At 40.4% G+C, this 24109-nt stretch overlaps 1 protein-coding gene across 1 annotated transcript in view; it reads left to right on the plus strand.

Annotated features, from left to right (window-relative positions):
• Window positions 1-17373, plus strand: part of LOC105810068 (glycine N-acyltransferase-like) — a 20897-nt gene extending 3524 nt beyond the window's left edge. The window contains exons 2-6 of the mRNA XM_012643980.1: window positions 8566-8661; window positions 9951-10058; window positions 12351-12477; window positions 13787-13958; window positions 16876-17373. Of these exons, the coding sequence (XP_012499434.1) occupies window positions 8584-8661; window positions 9951-10058; window positions 12351-12477; window positions 13787-13958; window positions 16876-17275 (885 nt within the window). The 5' untranslated portion in view covers window positions 8566-8583 and the 3' untranslated portion in view covers window positions 17276-17373. The remainder of the gene's footprint in view (window positions 1-8565; window positions 8662-9950; window positions 10059-12350; window positions 12478-13786; window positions 13959-16875) is intronic.
• The last annotated feature ends 6736 nt before the right edge of the window (window positions 17374-24109 follow it).

A 24109-nucleotide genomic window follows, 5' to 3' on the forward strand; every position in this document is an offset into this window, starting at 1 on the left:
ATTAGAGATGTTGAGCATTTTTTATATGTTTGCTGGCCATTATTCTGTCTTCTTTTGTTTTTTTTTTCTTCTTCTTGATTTAATGATAATTTCCTTGACTGTGCAGAAGCTTTTTAATTTGATCAGATCCCATTTATTTATTTTTGTTGCTGCTGTCATTGCTTTGGGGGTCTTCTTCATAAATTCTTTGCCTAAGATGATATCTAAAATAGTCTTCCCAACATTTTCTTTTCCCCAGTGTATATTTTTGTCTGGTTTGTCAAAGATTAGATGACAATATGCAGATGGTTTCGTATCTGAGTTCTCAGTCCCGTTACAAAGCTCTATATCTCTCTTTTTGTGCTGTACCATGCTGTTTTGGTTACCATAGCCTTGTAGTAAAACTTGGAGTCTGGTAGACTGATACCTCCCAATTTGTTCTTTTTGCTTAATATTGCTTTGGCTATACGGTCTATGAACTTTCTGTCTTTTGGATGTGAAAATTTAATACTATTAGTTTTACTCTCAGTAATGCTTTTGCTGTATCCCACAGATTTTGATAACTTGCATCCCCATTATCATTTAATTCAAAGAATCTTTTGATTTCCATCTGGATCTACTCCTTGACCCAATAGTCATTCAGCAATAGATTGTTTAATTTCCATGACTTTGTGAAGTGGTGAGTGTTTCTGTTGGAATTGATCTCTATTTTTATTCCACTGTGGTCTGAGAAAATACATGGCATAATTGCTATTTTTTTAAATCTGATTTGTGGCCTAGGATGTGATTGATTTTAGAGAAAGTTCCATGAGGTGATTAGAAGAATGTATATTCAGTTTTATTTTGGTGGAATGTTCTGTAGATATCTGTTAGACCTATTTGTTCTAGAGCTCTGTTTAAGTCCATTGTTTCTTTGCTTCTTTTCTGCTTGGAGGATTTGTCTGGTTCAGTCAGTGGGGTGTTGAAATCCCCAGCTACTATGGCATTACTGTTTATCATGTTATGTAGATCAAACAGGGTTTGCTTTATGTATCTGGGTGCTCCTGTGTTGGGTACATAAATATTAAGAATTGGTAAGTCTTCTTGTTGGATTTTTCCCTCCACCACTATATAGTGACCATCTTTTTCCTTACGTTTGCTGTTTTAAATTTTATGTTATCTGATATAAGAATAGCTACCCCCATTTTCTTTTGGTTTCCATTAGCCTGGAAGTTTGTCTTTCAACCCTTCACCTTGAGTCTGAAAGCATCTTTGTGGGTAAGACATATTTCATGGAGACAGCAGATAGTTGGCTTGTGTTTTTTTTCTCTATTCAGCCAGCCTATGTCTCGTCAGTGGATAATTCAAGCCATTAACATTTATTGAGAGAATTTATAGTTGGGGTAGATTTCTGTTCATACTATTGGATAAATTCTTATACTTTTGTTTTACCTCTCGAGCCATTGTGGAATCAGGGTTCTGGACTTTAACTCTTGAGTGAGTTTACATTGGTGGGTGTCTATTGTCCTGTTCAGTGTATAAAGCAGTGGTGAGTACTTCCTGTAGGGCAAGTCTGGTCTTCGCAAATTCCATCGGTGATTGCTTGTCTGGCAAAGTCTTTATTTCTCCCTTGTACAAAAATCTTAATTTTTCCAGATAAAGAATTCTAGGTTGGCCATTATTCTCTTTCAGAAGATTGAGGATGGGTCCCCAGTTCCTTCTGGCTTGTAAGGTTTCAGTTGAGAGGTCTGCAGTTAGTCTGATAGGTTTTCCTTTGTAGGTTATCTGCTGTTTTTGTCTTAGTTCTCAAAGGATTGCCTCTTTCCTGTTTACTTTGGGAAGTCTAATAATCATGTGACATGGTGATTGCCTTTTCACACTGAGTTTTCCAGGAGTTCTGTGTGCTTCTTGTGCTTCTTGTGCTTCTCTCTCTCTCTCTCTCTCTCTCTCTCTCTCTCTCTCTCTCCCCTTTATATCTCTCTGAAGCTCCACCTTGGCCTCTCCAAACTCCAACCTCTATATGCTCAATTCAGTGAGAGGCCCTGGGTGCTGGTTGAGTTCCACGTCCCTGAGCTGCAACCTGAAAGCTGCTTCAAACAATAAGCCGATACAATTCTGGGGCTCACATCTTTTACTTTCCTTTTCTCAGGGATCATAGTTCTGCATGGCCTAATGTCCAACATATGAAAATTATCATTGTTTCAGGTGGGAAAGTAAACCCGAGTTATATGATCCTATCTTGGCTGAAAGCAACAGTCTTTTCCCTACTCTTCCAAAATCACAAGGTTACCTAGTTCTGACCTGGAGGGTGACATCTCACACAGGACCCCTTTTAATGCAACACCCTCTCAGAGCACTTCCTCAGTGCCTCACTTAGAAGTCATTTTGCTGTCCTCCTGATATTAGTTAAAAAAAAAAAAGAACACAGAGACACAGCCTCTTTTCACCCTCTTTCCATGTAGTTGGGAGGTTATGGAATGTTTAGATAATCCCAGTTTGATGCAGTGAGTCAAATATGTAAAACTGCTATTTTAAATTACCCAGTAATTTCTACAATATGTATCACAGATCCAAGAGTGAGTCTTAGAGATGGAATTAGACTCAAAAAGAATGTGACTCTGTGACAGGGTAAGAGTACCAGCTTTGAATATGACTTGGTAGTAATAATTCTTAAAAGGTTAATTGATTATATATAGCCCACGTGAAAATGCTCTACATTAAAATTGCCACATCAAAACATCATGCAATATACGGCACTTTAGCTCAAGTGGGGAGAAGGAAGAGGAAGAAAAGAGGAGTGGTAGTCGTAATAAAATAAATAACAAATGTTCAGTGTTTACTATATGACTGACACTAGCAAGCACATTGCATGTATTCACTCATTCAATCCCCGCAAAAATTCCAGGTGTTAGATAGTGCTATAATCCCATCTACCTTTGAGGAAACCAAGGCACAAAGAGACTAAGTAATTTTCCCAATGTCAGTTTGTGACTGGAGAAGTCAGGAGAATCACTGGTAGCAACTAAAATTCTAGAGATAATACATATATTTTAAAATGTGCTTGTCAATCTAAAGTGGAACTAGTGGCTGAAATTCATAGAAAGGTGAGAGAGGGAACTAAAAACTTCAGAAAAAAATCTCTGTGTATTTTTCCACTCTCACTTTTCCTTGGAGTTGGTGAGGACTTCACTGAAGAGACATTGAGGAAAAACCTGGCCATTAATGCAGAACTTGCTACTCTTGTTTCTGAATCTCCTCCAGCTCTGCTCACTCCTGATGTTGCTTGGTTAGCTCTCTAGGCTAAGGTATCCTCCACGATGTTCCTATTGCAAGGTGCCAAGATGCAGATGCTGGAGGAAGCCTTGAGGAAGAGCCTCCCTGCATCCATAAAGGTGACAATGGAAAATTCTATGGGGAGTAAAGAAAAGAAACTTGCTGTGATAGAGGAGGGAGAGAGACCAACATTTATGGAGCACCTATGTTCAGCCAGGCACTATGTCATGTTTTCTCTCATTTAATTTGCATTACCACACTACAAGATATTTGCTGTCGCGTCCATGTCACTGATGAGAAAACGGAGACTCAGTCAAGTGGTTTGCTCACCGTCTCACCAAGAGTGAGCTGCAATGCTATGGTATGACCATGGGTATGCCAGAGCCCAAACACTGCCTTTTGCTCTGTGCTGCCTCAAAAATTATTTCCTTGCTTCTTTCCAAGGAGCATTCTATAAAAACTTTTAACATTTGCCCAGAGTTCACCTCCAATGTTCTCTGTGACTATATATTAATGTTTAATTTGTTCACCGTAAAAGAATGTTTGCCAGGTGAGAGGTTAACCATCATGAGTCTTCTTTGACGTCAGTAGCAGTTCGATTTCTATTTTGATTTAAATTTCTCAATTGCTCTGAACTTTGTGCACATCAGGCTATTTGAGGGCTGGCTGCCAATATCTCCCTTAATATAGTACAATTAATTAGAAATTTCACAATGAAATGAAACATACACATATGAATGCCTACTTTCAAAACTATGTAAAAGCAGGTCTAATGATATGTTCAGATCCTTGCTTGCATTTTTCTTTAGCATCCAAAGGGATATGGTCCATTCCAGAGGAATATAAGTACAATCTAGTGTGTATGTGGGTGTGGGCGTATCTCTATTTAGAGGACAATCATTTGTAGATTTGTAATTTTATGCACACATTTTAGATAAATACATTCCACTTCCTCATTCCCTAGCAGATTTTCTTATTTCCTTCCTTCAGCATGAAGGAGAAAATATTAGCACCCTTTTCTTTGTAGCTCAAATGGTTTTATTTACAGTCATTAGAAATAAATTAATGACACAACTGACCCTGTTCTTTACTAACAAAATCAATGGCTTCTAATCACCTAATATAAAACTAAAGTCACCCATCCCAGTAGAACCTACGAATATTAATCAATACTACTTAATATTTAGCTGTCCTCACATGACAACCCTTAAGGTACAGACAACCTCCCAGGGAGACAGAGAAGCTTTCTTGGAGGTTACATCAGTTGGGACACTCTGTGGACGCTTGCCTGAGATAGTTTTATGAGTGACTACTTTTAAAAATTCTCCAATCTAAAAGGTTTTTTTCAATCTACAGAAGTGATATAGAATTTTGTGACTTAAATTTCTCTTTATTCTTTAAATGAATTTTAAATATATACATTCCCTAGTCAAATAAACATATACATTTCCCTAGTCAAATCTAGGATATTTGTGTGTCAGGTACTTCTAATGGAGTTATAACCTAGAATTCACCATTACTTCTTACTGGAGGCCTAGTTGAGAAAATGTCCATTCATTCTTCTAAGTATTAGATATTAAATACATTTTATTTCAAGTATCCATTCTGGTTGATTCAACCGATAGTGGCTGCCTCACTATGTTCTGAGTTCAGCAGAAAATAAAAAGAATTTTAACCCATTAGGCCATGGTAATAAGAAAGAATAACATTTTGACATATTTTCAGATTTTGTAATGGATAATATTGTAGTATAAATACACTTTAACAGGCCCTAGACACAAATGTGTTAAAAGGCAACCTCTATATTTCGCCCAAACTGTACTGAATTTCTATATCAAACCTCTACTCATGGCCGAAACAGAATAAATTCAGTTAAACTCAGTCAATTTAGAGAGATTTTGTTTTCCTTCCCTTTCTCCCTGGTCTAACATCAATAGTTCATGTGGAGTGGGCAGATGAAAGGAAAGATACTGGTATAGTCCTTGGTCATCATCTACTCATGATGGAAAACATTAAAGTGAACACCATCTTTTTGACCTCTATTCATTGGCATATTTTTATGCTGGTATCTGCTGATGCTTCATGTTCACAACTGAGGTCTATGCTCACATCCATTACTGCATTCCCCAACCCCTGAACCATAAGGTCACTGCATTCATAGGTTCACTCTTACCCATTCTCACCCTTTTCCCCTCTCTTTCACTGCTCTCTCTCAATAGCTTGTCCAACATGGCAAGGGTGGAGATCCAAGACTGGACCCAGGATAGGGGACCCCAAGCTCATTCTCTTGAGCAATAGGCTATAGCTTCTGCTGGCTGGTGGGAATATGTTTAACCTCCCTCCAGAGACTAATGTGGAAACATATATGTGTGTGTGTGTGTGTAAAATTTGACTTCTACTATTCTAATTTGGATGCCTTTTATTACTTCCTCTTAGCTGACTTCTCTGGCTAGGGTTTACAGTACTATGTTGAATAGAAGTGGTAAGAGTGGGCATGCTTGTCTTATTCCAGTTCTTAGGGAAAATGCTTTCAATTTTTCCTCATTCAGTATGATGTTAGCTGTGGGTTTGTCATATACAGCTTTTATTATTCTAATGCATATTTTTTCTATGCCTAGTTTGTTGAGGGTTTTTATTATGAAGGAATGCTGAATTTTATCAAATGCTTTTTCTGCATCTATTGAGATGACCATATGGTTTTTTGCTTTTAATTCTGTTAATGGGGTGGATCATGTTTATCCATTTGTGTATGTTGAGCTATCCTTACATCCTGGAATAAAGCCACTTGATTGTGGTGTATTACTTTTTTGATGTGCTATTAGATTTGGTTTGCTAGTATTAATACTTTGCTGAGGATGTTTACAGCTATGTTCATCAGGGATACTGGTCTGTAGTATTCTTTTTCTGTTGTGCTCTTGGCTGACTTCTGTATCAGAGTGATATTGGCTTATAGAGTGAGTTACTAAGGATTTTTTCCTCCTCAAATTTTTGGATCAGTTTTGGTAGGATCAGAACCAGTTCTTCCTTGCATGTCTACTAGAATTTGGCAGTAAATCCATTTGGTCCTTGGTTTGTTTTTGTTTGGAGATTTTTCATTACTTATTCAATCTCATTACTTGTTATTGGTCTGTTTAGGATTTCTATTTCTTCCTGGTTCAATCTTAGAAGGTTGTATGTTTCCAGGAATTTTTACATTTCCATGTTCAGGCTTCCCAGTGGCAGCCACATAAGTGGCAGCCCTGACTGTAGTCTCTGAACAGTTCTCTGGCTGCTGGAATAATGTTCCAGAGAGGAGCAGAGCCACCTATGCTGTGCCACAGAGCCTGCACTGGGATCAGAGGCAGCCTGGGCACCACAGCTTAGCGGGCAATGGTGGCACTCACTTGGCTCCCACTCCCTTAACTCAGTGGGTCTCCCACACACGGCCCACCACTGGCAGCAAGCCAGAACAGCCAGCGGAGTCACAAGCAGTATGTACTCAGGCTGTGAAATTGCCCCAGGCCATAAGACTCCCTGCCTGGGACAGAAACTGTGTCTCCCAGGACACATCCCTCTTGGTCTGAGGGGGCAGCGCCCAAATCCTATGCCCACAGCACGAGCCCACTGCATACTGCCTTCTCAATTCTGGCCATGGGGGCTCATTCCCTCTGAAGATTAAATCACAAATCTCAAGTCAAAGCCTCTCCTAATCTGTGACCACTGCCCAAGTTGGCTGACAGATTTCCACGAGGTCTTCTGTGAGTTAGGATCATTAATGTCCTCCTCCTGTCAGCGTCAGGGTCTGGGAGTGAACGCAAAGCACTTCCTGATGCTGTTCCTTCTCACATACTCCCTACCCCTCACAAAGTCAGATCCAGCAGTTGGTAGGGTCAAGCAGCTCCGTTGGGGCCTGGATTGTCTGGCTTCCCAGTGGGAATGTGTATTGCAGAGACAACCTCTCCCCTTCTCATGCTCTGACGACTTGCAATTTTCTGCCAGACCCACAGCATAGGCTACTGCCTACCGCTTCTTTCAAAGTATCTGCGATTTCTTTCACTTTCTTGTTGAGTTCTCATGTTTCTTCTTGGATACACATCCACAGTATGCATTTCTACATGCTATTTTGCTGTTTCCAAGTGGGTGGGGCATGCTAACAAAGCCTCTCTAATCCACCATCTTAGGGAATAAAAAACTACATTCTTGAAAGATGCCTCTAGATAAAAGGTTAGATTTGCCTCTAGATACATTAGTTTTCCACTATTTTGAGACTCTCAATGACACAGTACAAATGTCTGGAGACATTTTTATTTTTCACAACTGAGATCACATACATAGAAAATTTTAAGTAATCTGGAAAACAACTTCTACTAGAGCTAATAAGTGAATGTGGTAAACTCACAACACATAAGGCCAATATATAAAAACGGATAGTATTTCTTACAGGCCAGAGAGCTGGGAAGCCAAAGTGAGCAAAGAACATCAGAAGCTGGTATCTCAGCATTAAAAGGCTAAGTACATAAAACCAAAATTTGACCAGGGAGGAGTTTTAGGCAAATGATTAGGAAAGTAAGCAATGGCAAGGAAGTAATAAGCTCATACTGCAATGACTTTCTCCAGACACCTACAGCTTTGTCAGCTCCCAAGTCTGATGCCACCTGAGTTTAACAAGATCTCTCTCCTGCGGTTGACAAGACAAAGGGTTGCCCAGTAGTGGCTGGAAAGTAGCACCTGACACTACCCGCATGTCAACGGTCCGTTCTAGTGATGTCTCCACTAGATTCCTTTCTTGCTGCCTCCACTGAGGAGTGAATTCTCCCTCCTCTGATTCTCACAGAGTTAAAACAGAACACTTGATGGCATCAGTCTGTGACAACTTTGGTCTTAAATTTTCATATAGTTAAGACACTATGACCAAGAAGTGTTGATGATGAACTGAATTTGATGCAGTGAATCAAAATGTAAATATCTCCTTTTTTTTTTTTTGAGGCGAGGGAAAGCAAGGTTTATTAATTTGTCAGCAAAAATGAGAAAAATAGCAGACTCCTATCTTAAAGTACCAATTTTCCTAACTATAAGCAGAAATACAGAGCTTTTAAAGGGAGAGTTACCAGTTCAGGCTATTGCTGTTTCACTATAGTTGATGGCTCTAGAAGGCACTGTCTATGAACCAGAAAGCCCTCACCAGACACTGAATCTGCCAGGGCCTTGATCATGGGCTTTCCAGGCTTTAGAACTGTGAGAAATTAATTTCTACTCTTTATAAGCTACACAGTTTATGGTATTTTGTTATAGCGATCCAAACAGACTAAGACAAGCATCTTTTCAGTCCTGGCTGTTTCTTGTTTCTCTCTTTAGGCTAAGGTACCTGCCAAGATGTTCCACTTGCAGGGTCCACAGATGCTGAAGATGCTAGAGAAATCCTTGCAGAAAAGCCTCCCTGAGTCCTTAAAGGTGAGAATGGAATGCTGTCAGCAAAACAAAGGACTACACCTTCCTGTGATGGGGATTGGAAAGAGATGAGCTGCTATCGTGCATCTACTCTGTGGCAGAACTCACTCATGTTGTATCTCATTTAGTTCACGTCACCTCTGTGTAAGCTAGGAGACCCGATATACCAACCATCACAAAGAGCCTCCAAGAAAAATCTACCTTCTTTAGCCAATGGACCAGGAACAGAGAAGCCTAGTAAAACTGAAAACTTCAAACAGTATCGGTCTACTAAAGAAAAACCACAGAAAAACTGCAGTTCTATCCCCACCAGCAAAGGCCAAGTGGGGGACCTGGATCTGTACCCCCACTGGAAGGAAGGAGGCCCCCTTTCCCGTCTCTGCCAAGACAGTGTCAACCAAGGCCTGGGGAGGACTCAGGGTTTCCTTGCTTGCCAGCAACCAGTAGAGAAGCCACACGCACTCACGATGGCATCAGTGGAGGCTATGCTGGAAGCAGTAACTAGGCACCCAGCCTCTCCAACCCAGGGTTCCACTGGAGGCCTAATAGGACCCGAACTCCCACCCCCACCGTTTTGAAGAGCCCCAGTCCCCCTCAGGTGTCAGTGGTGGCTAAGTGGGGAATGGACTTCTACACTCGGCTTGCAGCACTGAGGCAGCCTCTCTCCCTTCTTCCCCTGCCGGAGCAGCATCAGAGAAAGCCAGCTAAAACAAAATTTAAATAAGATCCAAAGTCTCCTAACACATAATGTCCAATATGTCCAGGATTCAATTTAAAAAATAACTTGTCATTTAAGAACCAGGAAAATCTTAACTTAAATGAGAGCCCACAATCAGCAGATATCAAAAGAGACATAATACAAATCTTCAAATTATCTGACAAGGATTTTAAAGCAATCATCATAAAAATGCTACTACAATGGGCAATTACAGAAACACCTGCAACGAATGAAAAAATATGTATCTGAAATCTTTCACTTTTCTAAAATTTGTTCAGGAATAGAAGGAAATCTATTTAAAGATATTATTAAATCCCATAATGGGAGAGTTCATGATTTTTAATCAATTATATTAAAAGTCTGAATATTTTACTATATGAATTTTTTAAGAGATAATTTTAGTGGGGTGAAAAACATAGAACCTAAAAATTGGTTGACAGTAATGTTTATTAGGTATCTTCCAATCATAAAAATTCCATGATTTCATAGAAATATGCCTTGTCTTGTCAAATGCAAGGCATTTTGCCACCCCTTTGTAATGTGCTGGTCCTCCCACTTTGTTGAAATGCTGTAGGTTTATGGAACCGTCTTCCACATGAACCAAGGAAATCCGTTCAATCTGAAGGCTGTGGTGGACAAGTGGCCTGATTTTGAAACAGTGGTTATCCGTCCTCAGGAGCAGGTAAGGTGCCAGAGGTGGACTGAATATGTCCCTATGTTCATGTTTGTTGTGTGCTTACCTTGTGCCTGGCAATATGGCCAACCCTAGGGATAAACAAATGAATTGTAGTGATGGTCAACAAATCCCTTTCCTCAAGAAGCTCACACCCTAAAGGAGAATATGGATTGGTCCACAGATAAATTAGAGCATGGCATAAAATGTGCAGAAGCAGAAGTACAAAAAAGATGCAAGAATAGCAGAGGCAGGAAGCTGATTGAAAGCATATGTGGTACACTTCCATACTCATTCATTGTTTTATTTTGCTTTTGAGATATTCCCCCAACCAGCATTCTGCTGATACTGAAGACCAAACACACTTTCTTATTTCTCGCATTCAGTTCATGGGAATGGGAGGCAACCAGTGGACAGTCATGCTAATTTAAGATCATGTTGGCATAATCAAGAGGCTAATCTTTTGTTACGGACATTAAAAAAGCATTTCTAAACTTCTATGTTGTGATAAATCAGGTCCTATTTCTATTCTCAACTATTAGCCTAGGGAAAAAAACATTTCCTATCTCTAAAAATACACCAGTCTTGAAACCGTGCCAACTTATTCATACTAGATCACAACTTCTCACTGTGATACTGTCTTCCCACTGAGATGCTACACTGGATTGTAACCAATTGTCATCAATAAACTCAAATAAAACAGGGTAGAGGTTACAGGGAGAGGATTAAAGTTGCTTCCTGGTGGAAATTTTACTAAAACGGGATGTTAAAGATAAGTAAGATTTTTTTTTTTTTTTTGAGACCGAGTTTCACTTTTGCTGCCTGGGCTAGAGTGAGTGCCATGGCGTCAGCCTAGCTCACGGCAACCTCAAACTCCTGGGCTCAAGCGATCCTTCTGCCTCAGCCTCCCAAGGAGCTGGGACTACAGGCATGTGCCACCATGCCCGGCTAATTTTTTCTAAATATTTTTAGTTGTCCGATTAATTTCTTTCTATTTTTAGTAGAGATGGGGTCTCGCTCTTGCTCAGGCTGGTTTCGAACTCCTGAGCTCAAATGATCCGCCCACCTCGGCCTCCCAGAGTGCTAGGATTACAGGCGTGAGCCACTGCGCCCAGCCAATAAGATTTTTTTATAGGGTAGGGCAACAAAATTGTTATTTTCCAAGCACAGAAAATAGCAATTGCAAGACATAAGGTCTGAAACAGCAAAGCCAATTAGGGAAAATTAAAGAGCAAAATTTGGAATTGTTGTTTACATTTTGTATAGTCATTTTTTAAGTAGTGAAATTAAATAGTGAACACATTTCAAAAATAAAAAAATGTATAATTATATTTTAAAATAGCATATATTTAAAATAAAATTTATAAATATAGAAACATTAAACACATCATTTTTGTATAACTTGTTTAGACATTAAATTAGTAAAAATGTAATTCAAAAATTACCAAATTAAATAATAAATTTAAAATGAAGACATTTTAATTATTAATAGAATCCTGAATAAGAAATAATATTATCTGAGCTAGTTTTTAGTATCTGATCTCAAAAATAAAGCTTGATAGGCAGCAACATGGTTGAAGTGTCTTTTTGTTTAATATTTTCCAGGTATTAGAGAGAAAGAAGTTTTCTGATTCTATACTGGATGAAGGAATTTTTCCTCTTATCTGTTCCTTCATATCCAAATAATCCTATCTTGGGTTTGATAAATTTCCTAGGTATATTTGAATGAATGAATTTGTTTATTTGTTTGATGAAACTGCAGTTTGTCTAACAATGGTAAAAACTTTTTTTTTTAAAAAAAAAAGACAGTATATCTGGTTTATCATCCTTTTCCTTGGTTTCAGTATCTCTAATCCTATTAACTGTATTGATTTTATAATAATACCGACACGTTTATGGCTCACATGTTCTAAAAATCTTTTCACTAGAGCAATGCTTATTCATGCTTATTCATTTGGCTAAAGATTTTGATTGTCAATTGTTATTTTTACTCTTCTACTTGAGTTTTATGTAGGAATAGAAATATGATTTTAAGTGAGCTTTCTTTGTTAGATTTGAAATTTTAAAGCAATAGCTGAGTTAGGAATAGTTATGTTCAGAAAATTTCTCATTATTAATTAAATAAGAGAATCCTTGACTTTGCCTCACAATGTAAATAATTTCTATGTTAAGACAATACACCAACAGAAAATACTAATGTTAGTCTTTTAAAATATAATACTATAATGGAATACTAAAAACCAGTATGGCAATCACTAAATACAAACATTTAGGTGATTCTTCTTTTCCTAACCCAAACAGGAGATGACAGATGACCTTGATCATTACACCAATACTTACCACATTTATTCTAAGAACCCCAAGAAATGTCAGAAATTCCTTGGCTTACCAGAAGTCATCAACTGGAAACAACGTTTGCAGATTCAAAGTAAGAGGACCGAGATGTGGGCTAGCTGCCAGGATCTCCCATGTCTACACCCACAGTGTCACTTTTCATTTTGAACAAGTACCCCTACATCCCGCATGCCTTTCCTCCAAGCCCTGGGCACTCAGCCTGCTGCCCCTTCCTTGTCCCAGCTGCTGTCACCTCCATAGTGAATTAGAACTCGAAGACTGCAGTATATGGGGTTTTACATAGGAAATTATGAGTAATATAATTTTTTTAGCAGCTGAGGACTCATGATTTATTTTCTGATGTGCTCAGGATCTATTATAGTGCATGGATGTGGAGTGGACCTTTCCCTTTGTCTTATTTCTGCTTTATCATATTGTCAAATATATGAAGGAGTATTTTAGTGGTTACGAATATACTCTCTGGACTACCTAAGATTGAGAACTTGCCGGGCCTGTTATTAGCTGTGTGATCTAGGGCAAGTAACAACCTCTCTGTGGATCAGTTTCCTTATGTATAAAATGATTATAACAGTACACAAAACATAGAACCTTTAATGATTAAATGAGATCTTACCTGCTTTCACCAGTTACATTTTCAAACTGTCCCAAAGTTGCAACTTAAAAACAACAGTCATTTATTAGCTCACAATTGCGTGGGTCAGCAATTTGGACCAGGGTCAGCTAGGTAGTTATTGTGCTAGTCTCACCTAGATCCACCCATTGTGGCCACAGTCAGCTGGAGGGCTGTCTGTGAGCTGGTAGAACTAGGTTAGTCATGACACCAAGTCTGGCTGTTGATGCCAGCTTTGTGCTAGCCATTGACTGTGGTGATGGAAGCAGATTGTGCAACATGTAGAAGCCACAGGGTTCTCAGGAGCAGAAAGAAAAGGCCAGCCCTGGTGCACACCATTCAAACTTCTTATTGAATTACATTTGCTATTGTTCCATTGGCGAAAGCAAGTTACAAGGCTAAGGCCACAGTCAATTCAGGAGGGAAAATCAGGAAAGTGAAGTAGAAACTACTGGGACCATTATAGCAACAATCTACTGCACGGAGTACAGAGAACATGTTCGATGCATTTTAGTTACTATGTTTATATCTCATCTACTTTGACAGTCATAACTGTACTGTGATGTACTCAGGACTTGTGGTATTACCCAAATTTTAAATTTAGAAAAACCATGAGAGTGATGTAGCCCTTATCATATAAAGCCTATATAATGACTGAGCACAAGGTTTGATGACTCTAAACCCACAAACCTTCCAACCCCATTCGGCAGCTTTTCCAGAACTTTAAAATGAAGAATCCTATCTCTTATGATTCGTCATTTTCTGCATCTAGGTTCACAGTCCAGTCTGGATACGGCGATAGAAAATCTTGGAGCCATTAATTCTGGCAAGGTCAAGCACACACAAAATTTTCTCTATATGTCACTCAAGACAGCAAAGGAATTGATCCCTTCAATACTGGATGCAAAGAACTTACCTAACTCTGACAAAATGATGAAGTCCATGTAAGTTTGATAGAAGCCACTCTGCACTAGTCATACCTCTCACTACAGAAGTAGCCTTCTGTACTAGTTTTCAAGGGCTGCCACATAAAAAAAAAAAAAAAAAATGCCCACAAACTGGGTAGCTGAAAACAACAGAGATTTATTCTCTCACAGTTTTGGAGTATGGAAGTCCAAAATCAAGGTGTGGGCAGGGCGATAGTCCCTCCGAAACCTGTAGGGGATAAGTCTTCCTTGCCTGTTCCATCTTTGATGCCTCCAGACATTCCTTGCCTTGTGGCTGCATTACCCCAGTCTCTAACCTTCACGTGGTCTTCTCCTCTGTGTCTGCTCCTCTTTCATCTAATTGGATTTCGTCTTTCCACTGGATTGAAGACTCACCAGATAATCCAGAATTATTTCATGTTGAGATCCTTAACTTAAGGATCTTTACATCTACAAGACCCTTTTTCTAAAAAGGTCATATACACAAGTTCCTAGTAGACATATCTTGGGGGGCCACCAGTTAACCCACTAAACCTCTCAACTCTCTCCCTGCTTTTGCTCTGGCCTCCCTACAATCTATTTTCTGTCAAGTAGCCACAGTAATCTTTTTAAAATTTAATGTAAACCATGCCCCTCTTCTACTTAAAAGATTCCAGTGCTTCCCTTCTCACCTTGAAATGATTCTGAACTGCTTCACAGTCTATAATAGCCAGAATCCATCTACCTTTTTAGGACTCACATCATCTCTTGCTTTCCCCCTCCAACAACCCTGGCCTCTGGCTGCTCAGTCATCACAAGCCCAGGCCCTTTGAATTTGCTCTTTCCCCTGACTATAATATCTTCCCCAAAGCCCCATCCAATTTTTTTTTTTATTTCAGCATATTATGGGGTACATATGTTTAGGTTACGTGTGTTGCCCTTGGTTCCCCTCCCCCCAAGTCCGTGTTTCAAATATGTCCATCCTTCGGGTAGTGCGCATTGCACTCCTTGTGTATACAAATACCCGTCCCCTCCTCCCTCCTCCCCCGTCCTCCCACCGCCCTCTCCCTTCCCCAGCATCCAATAGATGTTGTCCTGATATGTGCTTTTATGTGTTGATTAGTTAATACCAATTTGATGGTGAGTACAAATGGAACCCGTTCTTCTGCTCTTGTGGTGCCCCACTTTGGATAATGGGCTCAAGTTTAATCCAGGAAAATGTAAGTGGTGCTAGATCACTGTCATTTCTTATAATTGAGTAATATTCCATTGTAAACAAATACCAAATTTTGATAATCCACTCATGGATTGACGGGCACTTGGGTTGTTTCCACATTTTTGCAATAGTGAATTGTGCTGCCATAAACATTCGGGTGCAGATGTCCTTATCGTAGAATGTTTTGTGCTCTTTTGGGTAGATGCCTAATAGTGCTATTGCTGGATCGAATGGTATTTCTATTTTTAGCTCTCTGAGGTATCTCCAAATTCTTTTCCACAGAGGTTGCACTAATTTGCAGTCCCACCAGCAGTGTAGAAGAGTTCCTGTCTCTCCACATCCTCGCCAACATTTGTTGTTTTGTGTTTTTTTGATAGAGGCCAATCTCGCCATCCAATTTTTACACACATGACTTCTTTTATTACTCAGAACTGCCCAAAGGTTACCTTGCCAGAGAGTCCTGGGTAAACCACCCCATCTGAAGTCCCTTCCCAGTTATTCTCCATGCATGACCCAGTTTTATTTTCTTCATAGCACTTATGACTATTTGAAAATAGCTCATTTATTTATCTTACTTATTTGATGTTTGAATCCTCCCCAACAATATCACACACCTCACAAGAGCAGGTACCTTCTCTATGTTGTTCACTGATAGATCATCAACAGCTAGAACAATGCCTGGCACATAGTGGGTGCTGAATAAATGCATCTAACGTATCCACTTCACAAAACAAGAGGTTTCCAAGAAAGAGAATTTAAACAAATATTTATTTCCCCCCAATGATGTTTAGTCTAATATTGAATAGAAGTGAAAGCTGATGGCAGGGATTGGATTCTCTGTGTGTTGATATGCCTGGAAGAGCTTTACTCACATTGTAAAGGACATTCAACCTAAAAAGCGCCTCCACATCCAGAATCTCATTGGATCCTCTTGTCCACCCTATGTGATAACAAGGCAGAAGACATTCTCCCCATTTCCGGACAGAAAGCAGGCTCTGATGATTAAGGGGCTTCACCACCATGGGCTTGGTTAAGGGCATAACTGCGGGGCTTGAGCCTAGATCTTCTAGTTCCACATCTTGGGCTCTTTCCAGGATGCCTCCTGAAACTCCTTTACACCACTCCAGGAGCCTTCGGACCTCAGTCCTCCGTAACGGTGGTCATCTGCACTCCACATTGCTGCCCTTCACTGAACTACGGCTTTCCTGTTTGTTCACTGTGGTGGCCAAGGACCCCTCTGACACCAGCATTCTAAGATTCCATGATTTTCAGCTCTGGTTTTACTGCCCGCTAGCATGGGCTTTGGGGCACTCGTTTATTTTCTCTGAAACTTTATCCTTCTATGTAAAATGAAGATAACACCTGAGCTGTTGAATTTGGAGAATGATGGCCAAAGCTAAATGAAACGGTTGTAGCTAACTTTTATGGAGTGCTTACTGTCTGCCAGTTACTGGTGCTAAATGCCTACATCCATTGGCTCATTGGAGCCTCACAATGATTCTATAAGGGAGGTGCGATCATCATGTCATCATTAGATGAGAAAAGGGAGGAAGTGAGAGGTTAAATAACCAGCCAAGGGTCACACAGCGGTGCTGCCATGAGCCCAGGTGGTCTGGATACAGAGTACTCTCTATTAGATCAGCTCCTATTCGCCTCTTAGGACAAGTTAAGGGAAAACAAATATAATCCTTCCCAGAATGTGTGTTATTAAGGATTGTTCTTTTCTCTTGTTTCTAATAGCAACCAAGAGATGTTCAAATACTCATCCCTGGATGTTACCCATGCTGCCTTGGTGAATAAATTCTGGCTTTTTGGTGGCAATGAGAAAAGCCAGAGATTCATCGAGCGCTGTCTCCGGGCCTTCCCCAGCTTCTGTCTGCTGGGGGCTGAGGGGACCCCTGTGTGCTGGTCTCTGATGGACCAGACTGGAGAGACGCGGATGGCAGCCACCGTGCCAGAGTACCGAAACCAGGGTCTCGTCGCCCATGTCGTCTATACCCAGGCGCAGACTCTGGAAAAACTTGGCTTCCCCGTGTATTCTCATGTGGATAAGACCAACCACTTCATGCAAAGAGCTAACATAAATGTCAGTATCCCCATGCCCTGTGATTGGAACCAGTGGAACTATGTGCCTCTGTAAAGCCGGCCCAGAAAATAAGACAGTGTTGGGCGGGTTGTGCAGGTGGCTGGAGGAGTGGATGGTGGATAGACAGAAAGAATAAAGTGTAATGGAGTGGACTCTGAGCTCTGTGAAGCACTGATGACAGGTAAACAGGACAGCCTTGGTCCCTGTCCTCAAATAGCTCCTGGACTTCCCTTAGTCTCCTCAGTACGAAGCAGGCCAGGCCCTCCAGCTCCCACATTTCAAGGATCCTTGTGATGCTTTCTAATCAGTTGTATGCTTTTCTCTGTTGCTTTTCTTGGAACTGCTAGCTCATTGGCCCTTGCCCATTCACCAGGAGGTGGGCTCTATGAGCTTTCCCTCTGGCTTTCTATGGCTTTTCTTTTATTGGCTAGAGAGTGGCCAGTGTTCTAAATAGGCCTTTGCAAAATCATCCTTTCCCAGGTCATTTCCTAAGCCTCGTATTATAATCCCATGAAATATATTACACATACACACGTGTACACACACACTATATATATAAATATATATACACACACATATACATATACACATATATGTGATACAACAGGGAGAATTATTAAGAAAAAGACTAACTGGTATTAATATCTTCTTTTGTAGCTCATACCCCATGAAAGAGATAGCAGCATTGCTTCTAAAGGCTGAGCTTTCTTAATCCTCCTCCCCAAGTCCCCTTATAATAAAGAGACTGTTTGGTTGTGAAAGCTTATTCTATGTGGCCCATGAAGGGAGGTGAGTGTAGGGAGAGGAGAAAGTGAGAGGACCCAAACCTAGGGAGGTGGATTTTTATTATTAGGGTAGGGAATGCTTTGTACAGGGTAGTGACTGAGGTTCCACCTGGCAGCAGCATGCTGCTTTGGGCTACCTGAACCCTCTGCAGTGCAAGCGAAGATCATGTGGGGGTCTGGTTGATGGAGGGGCCCCCCAGAAAAGTTAACTCTGAGTGTCCCCAGGAAGACCATCCCAGCAGTGCTGGAGGAGTAACACCTACTCCGAGGAAAGAAAGAAAGAGAATGTTACCAGGTTGAGGCTTGGGACCATCACAGATCAATTCCTTAACACATCAAAATAATAGCTGTACTTTTTATACAACTATTGAGTACCAGCTAAAACACCACCCCCAGAACTGCCTGGAAGTCACAAGGGAGGTCAACGAGGGCTTCGTGATACTACACACTGAAGCGAAGAGAAGAAACCTCATGATGCTCGAAGAGGAAGAGACCTCATGATACCACATGATAGCAGGACGAGAGAGAGAGAGGTTGCGGGGAGGCTAGGTCTCATGATCATCAGGTTAAGAGAGATTGCTTTTTCATATGCAGCAGGGAAGAGGAATATTGATTTTGCATTTATCAGTTAGCTAACTTCAAATAAAGTTACCTGTAAGCAGTGTTGACAATAAGCATTTAAAGGCTCCTGTGATAGAGATTAGCCTATCAGTTCTTCCAGTCCACACTACCAACTCTGAGGTTTTTCCCCTGTGACTCCAAGCATTTAAGGATTCCTTCAATCTTCACTCAGTCTGCTGTGAATGACAGAATATTTACTTCCCCCTCTAGGCTAAAGATGACAAAAACAGAGGGATTCTCCTTTATTCTTTTAAATTCACTTTTAAAATTTCACTTTGGTAAATTTTCTTATTCTATTTCCAGGTATGTGGTAAGTCTGCAATTTTTAGCAATTCCTTTTTGGGATCTTATAAATTGTGTATACATCCATTCATAAATTTAGCTTATTAAATACTTTAAAATGTTCCAAACTATATTTATAGATTTTATGTTCCTTTTAAAGACTTCAATTCTGGCCGGGCGCGGTGGCTCACGCCTGTAATCCTAGCTCTCTGGAAGGCCGAGGCGGGCGGATTGTTTGAGCTCAGGAGTTCGAAACCAGCCTGAGCAAGAGCGAGACCCCGTCTCCACTAAAATTAGAAAGAAATTAATCGTACAACTAAAAATATATAGAAAAAATTAGCCGGGCATGGTGGCGCATGCCTGTAGTCCCAGCTACTCGGGAGGCTGAGGCAGGAGGATCGCTTGAGCCCAGGAGTGTGAGGTTGCTGTGAGCTAGGCTGACGCCATGGCACTCACTCTAGCCCGGGCAACATAGTGAGACTTTGTCTCAAAAAAATAAAATAAAATAAAGACTTCAATTCTCCGGCAACAAATAGAATGATCCTAAATAGTAAACAATTCTTATAAATCTAATAATGAAAACTTATTAATACAATAAATTCAGTGGGTCTAAAGTTACAAATCTAAACTTTTAAATAAATTTAGTAATAATCTAACTTAAAATTATAACTCTAAATCAATCACCTAATTATGTATTTCTAGTTACACTTAAAAGATTCTCACTCTAATAGGTCAAATTCTATCACAAGCTTACAAGTATGTAAAATATGAAATATGCTGAACTTCCTTTTTAAGCTAAAATACTAGTAGTATGCATCTGATTCTCCTAAATATTTGTATATTTAATTCTAATTTTTACAAGAGTAGAAAGATGCATGCTCACTAAAGAAGGTCTTATCACCTTGGAATATTGAAGCTATTGACTACTAGATAGCCAGGAGACTGACAAGATCTGTCTGTCACCATGATGGGACACAATGAACCTGATATATACAGGTTACATCAGTAGTTTCACGACTTCAAAAGGGAAGTAGTCACTAAACCCACATCCCAGGATTAGAGTTACAGACATTATCCTGTTCTTTTATTCATACAATTCTTCACCTCCAACTAGGCTGATCAATTGATTGGGTTTTAGATTGTTCTGACATATAAATATATTTCTCAATATAAACGTAGAGCTCCTTGAACTTGACAGGTTCCTAAGAAGTGTAAATATAAAAACATTTGTAGTTAACAAAATCTTTCATTCTTTTGTATTCGCAGGATCATACAACCACTAAAAATATTTAAAAGGAAATCTGATAGAATGTTAGATATTTCACATGATTTTATCAACCTGAAGCACCGCCCTTTGGTGTCATTCTACTGTCATTCCTCCTCGAGTTAGAAAACATCTAATAAGGTGGACACCTCCAACCAGGCAGTTAAAATTACTGCCAACATCATGTGCCTTGATGACTGAAGCATTTAGACAAACACAATCTCATTCATATAGCATATCTGGCATAACCTTCATCAATTAATGAGGAAACAATCACTCAAACCCAAATTGGGGATAGTCTAAAACACATTGGCCTGTACTTTTCAGAAAACGTCAATGTCATGAATGAAAAAGAAAATCTACAGAACTATTTTAGATTTAAAAAGACCAAAGAGACATGAAAATTAAATGCACTTTTCCATGAAGGTACGTAAACTCTCTTCTCTTCAAAAGAACTGCTGTTTCACAAAAGCTTTGTGAAAGCTACCACAACCATAATCCTTCCACAAAATCATCAGTCACCCCATGTGAGAAGTTTAAAAATATATTAGCAGCATGGGGTCCTTGCTCTTCACATAGAGAAAACTGTTAATTGCCTCCTGATCATAGTTAATTATAATAGACACCTTTACTAAAATTTCTGTCCGTATGTTGTTTTACTACAGCATCAGGAGCTCCCTGAGGCAGCAAGCCATCTTATTTGAGTCGATCTTCCTTCCTTTCCTGCAGCTCATCCCATAAACAATTTAGCAGACTAGCAGGAACATGAAAACAGAAGGTGCTAAATGTTCAGTGAATGAACAGTGGAGGGGGCAGTGGCGAGGAAATGTTCCCCTCCAAAGCTCATCCTCCAAGGCTCTCAGACATGTCTGTCAAAAGAGGTACATATGGGGTTGTGAAGATAATTGGTTTAGATGCCAACATAAAAAAAAAAAAAACAGATCATATCAATACATAATTACATTCAGAGTTCTTTGAAAACTCAAATCTGGTCAAACAAGACCCTCATGTCCACCAGGCAACAACCAGCCAGAGCTGAGTAGTTGCTGCCTCCGGGGGTGGGTCACGCACCCTTCCCTGTGCCTTGGAGTGGAAGCAAACCCACCATAGCGACCTTACCTATTTACGTCAGCTGCTTGCTACCAGTAGGAATGAGAGTTTTCCATGACTGCCATAGAGGAAAAGCTTACATGAGTCCAGTCGCAGCCTTCTAAATGCACCTGCCTTTTTTTTCTCCTGCCCCGTCGGGTTTTCTCCTGGTCATGACATTTTTGCTATACATTATGCATTGCTGTTTTACTGTTGCTCACTAGGCAAGGTCAATTCACCCTTTTGAGTTGCTGCTCTTTTTACCAATGACATGCCAGGTCAACTATGGTGGCAGTGTAGTGAGTGACCGCATTCCCCACCCGGAGCGATCAGCCCAACCCAGACCTGCTGAGTTCCGACCGGCTGCTTATGTTTGTGGTTTAAGGCTCAGTGCGCATTTCCAAGAAAGCAGGTTACAAAAATCAGGTCTTACAGTAAAGACTTGTTTATTTATTCTGAATCGGTGTCAGACAAGGCCAGCTTACCAGACTCCGCAGAGTAAACGTTCACCAACAAAATGTCTCTTACTTGGGAAAATCACTTCACAAAGCCGGTTTACCCAAACCATACTTGGCCAAAATGAAGGGAATTTCTTCATGTGTGATAACTCGAGATTTCCAAGAAAAGTTTAAGGGGGGAGGTGGGAACAGGATCTCTATCTAGGCTATGATGCCATGAATCCTGGCATAGGCTAGACTCACTGGGTTGCAAATATAATTTAGAAAAGCGCAAAATATATACTTAGCCCTCTCCTTCTTCAAGCAATGTCTCTTTCCTCCTCTCTCGTTATGTTCCTCTAGTCAATGCTTGTGCTATTGACTCCTGTCCAAGCTGCTGAGTGTGTGCAAAGCTACAGGTTCCTCCCCAGAAAACCCACATTTCCTCAGAAAAGCTTATCTGGAAAGTCAGAGAGCAACTTCCATCCTTCCAAATGCATGTCGAGTTCATGGAAATAAGGGCAGTGGATTCACCCACAGGAGTGGAAAGCTTCAGGAGGAAAACCCTGTCGCTGGCCAGTGGAATCCCCCTTAGGGAATTGGAGACTTGCTTCATGATCCTGTGAATTCAGTGATGATGCTGGAGGCCTGGACCATTACTCATTTTCATGGTTTTGAATCTCCCTTCTCCCAGCCCTCCTCATTTCCTTGATGTTACATTCTCTCTAGACTAATGTTCCAGACAAGATGCTGTCTTACATGATATCCAGATACTGAAGACACTGGAGAAATCCCTAATTAAAAAAAAAAAAAAAAGCCCTGAGTCCTCAAAGGTGAAGACAGAAGCTACATATGCCTCACAGACATATGGTTGTTCAGTGAAGAATGTATTAGGGAGGAGTAAAAGCAGAGCAAGGGATTCACAGGAGGAGCCTGAGGCAGCATCTAGGCAAGAGATAATGGCAGCCTGGACCATGGTGGTGGTAGTAGGATTGGAGAGAAGTGAACGGACTCAAGAGGTAATTAGAAGCTCAACTCCAGAGGCCTTGATGAACGATTAGATGTAGAGGTGAGAGACCAGAAGTAGCAAAAATTAAAGATCAGGCAAGTTTCAGTTAAGAGCCAAAAAAAGTGAAGGCAAAATTTAAAGAGAAAGTTGAGGGTATAGACTATTTACAATGGAATATATGTTCCAGAAGTCTTCATGAAACAGTCTGGAAGGAAGGAGAGCAGTGGGAAGTCAGCTTATAGAAAGGAATAATGGAGCACCACGGGGAACATGTGCAGGGGGATACCACCCATGTTGCTTTGGTGAGTGAATATTGGCATTCTGGTGGGAATGAGAGAAACCTAAGATTTGCTGAGCTCTGCATCCAAACCTTTCCTAGCTTCTGTCTGCTGTGACCTCATGGGAATCCTGTGACCTGGATCCTGATGGACCAGACTGGAGAGTTGCAGATGGCAGGCACTGTGCCTGAGTTTGGGGGAAAATGACCCTGTCTCCCATATCTTCTACTTTTGGATCCAAGCTCTGAGCAAACTGAGCGTTCTCATGTACCCCCACATAGACCAAGACAGCCCAGTTGTGTATAAAGTGTTCCAAAGGTTGAAACAGGTTGCCATGTCTTGTGGATGGCACCAGTGAAACTGTGAGTCCTTTACCAGTTGCTCCAGGGAAAGATATGATACCAAACAAGAACCTGAGAGTGTGATGTAGTGGATGAGTATGTAGATAGACCACTCTAATTAATACACTTATATCATTAGCAGTAAAGCAAATTTATTTTATAGTTCAGGGATATCTCTAGGTTTATCTTAATCTTTTTTTTTTTAACCTGGTACTTTCATGTGAATCCATTTCTTAACTCTGCCTGTGGACTCATTGAGTGGGCAAAGTCATACCTACATCCGATCAATCAGATAACCCAAGACATTAAAAAATATGAGTTAAATCCATGATTCATATATTCAATGCATATTTATTGAGCACCAACTATGTGCCAGGCACTGTTCTAGGCTCTGTGGAATCAATAGTGAAAAAGAAGAAAAAAACTCTTCTACAGCTTATATTCTAATGAGGGAATGAGACGATAAAAAAGTAAATAAGTTATATAGTCTAGCTGATGCTCATAAGTGCTATGAATACAAATAAGACAAAGAGGGATAAAAGATGTGCCAAGGAGAGGCTTGGCCATTTAAAATAAGATTATGGGGAGTCCTCACTGAAAAAATGACATTAGAGGAGAGTCCTTAAGGAGACCATCATGTGGCCATTTGAGGGAAGAGTGTGCCAGGCAAAGGGAGCAACTGCAAAGACCCCAAGGTGGGAGCCTGTCCGGGGTGCTCAAAGCAGAGCAAGCCGCAAGGAGGCCAATGTGGGAAAGAGAAGAGTCGCAGAAGCTAAGGTCAG

The sequence above is a fragment of the Propithecus coquereli genome, unplaced genomic scaffold (genome assembly GCF_000956105.1).
Source record: "Propithecus coquereli isolate 6110/MARCELLA unplaced genomic scaffold, Pcoq_1.0 Scaffold202, whole genome shotgun sequence".
In the NCBI taxonomy this organism is placed as follows: domain Eukaryota; kingdom Metazoa; phylum Chordata; class Mammalia; order Primates; family Indriidae; genus Propithecus; species Propithecus coquereli.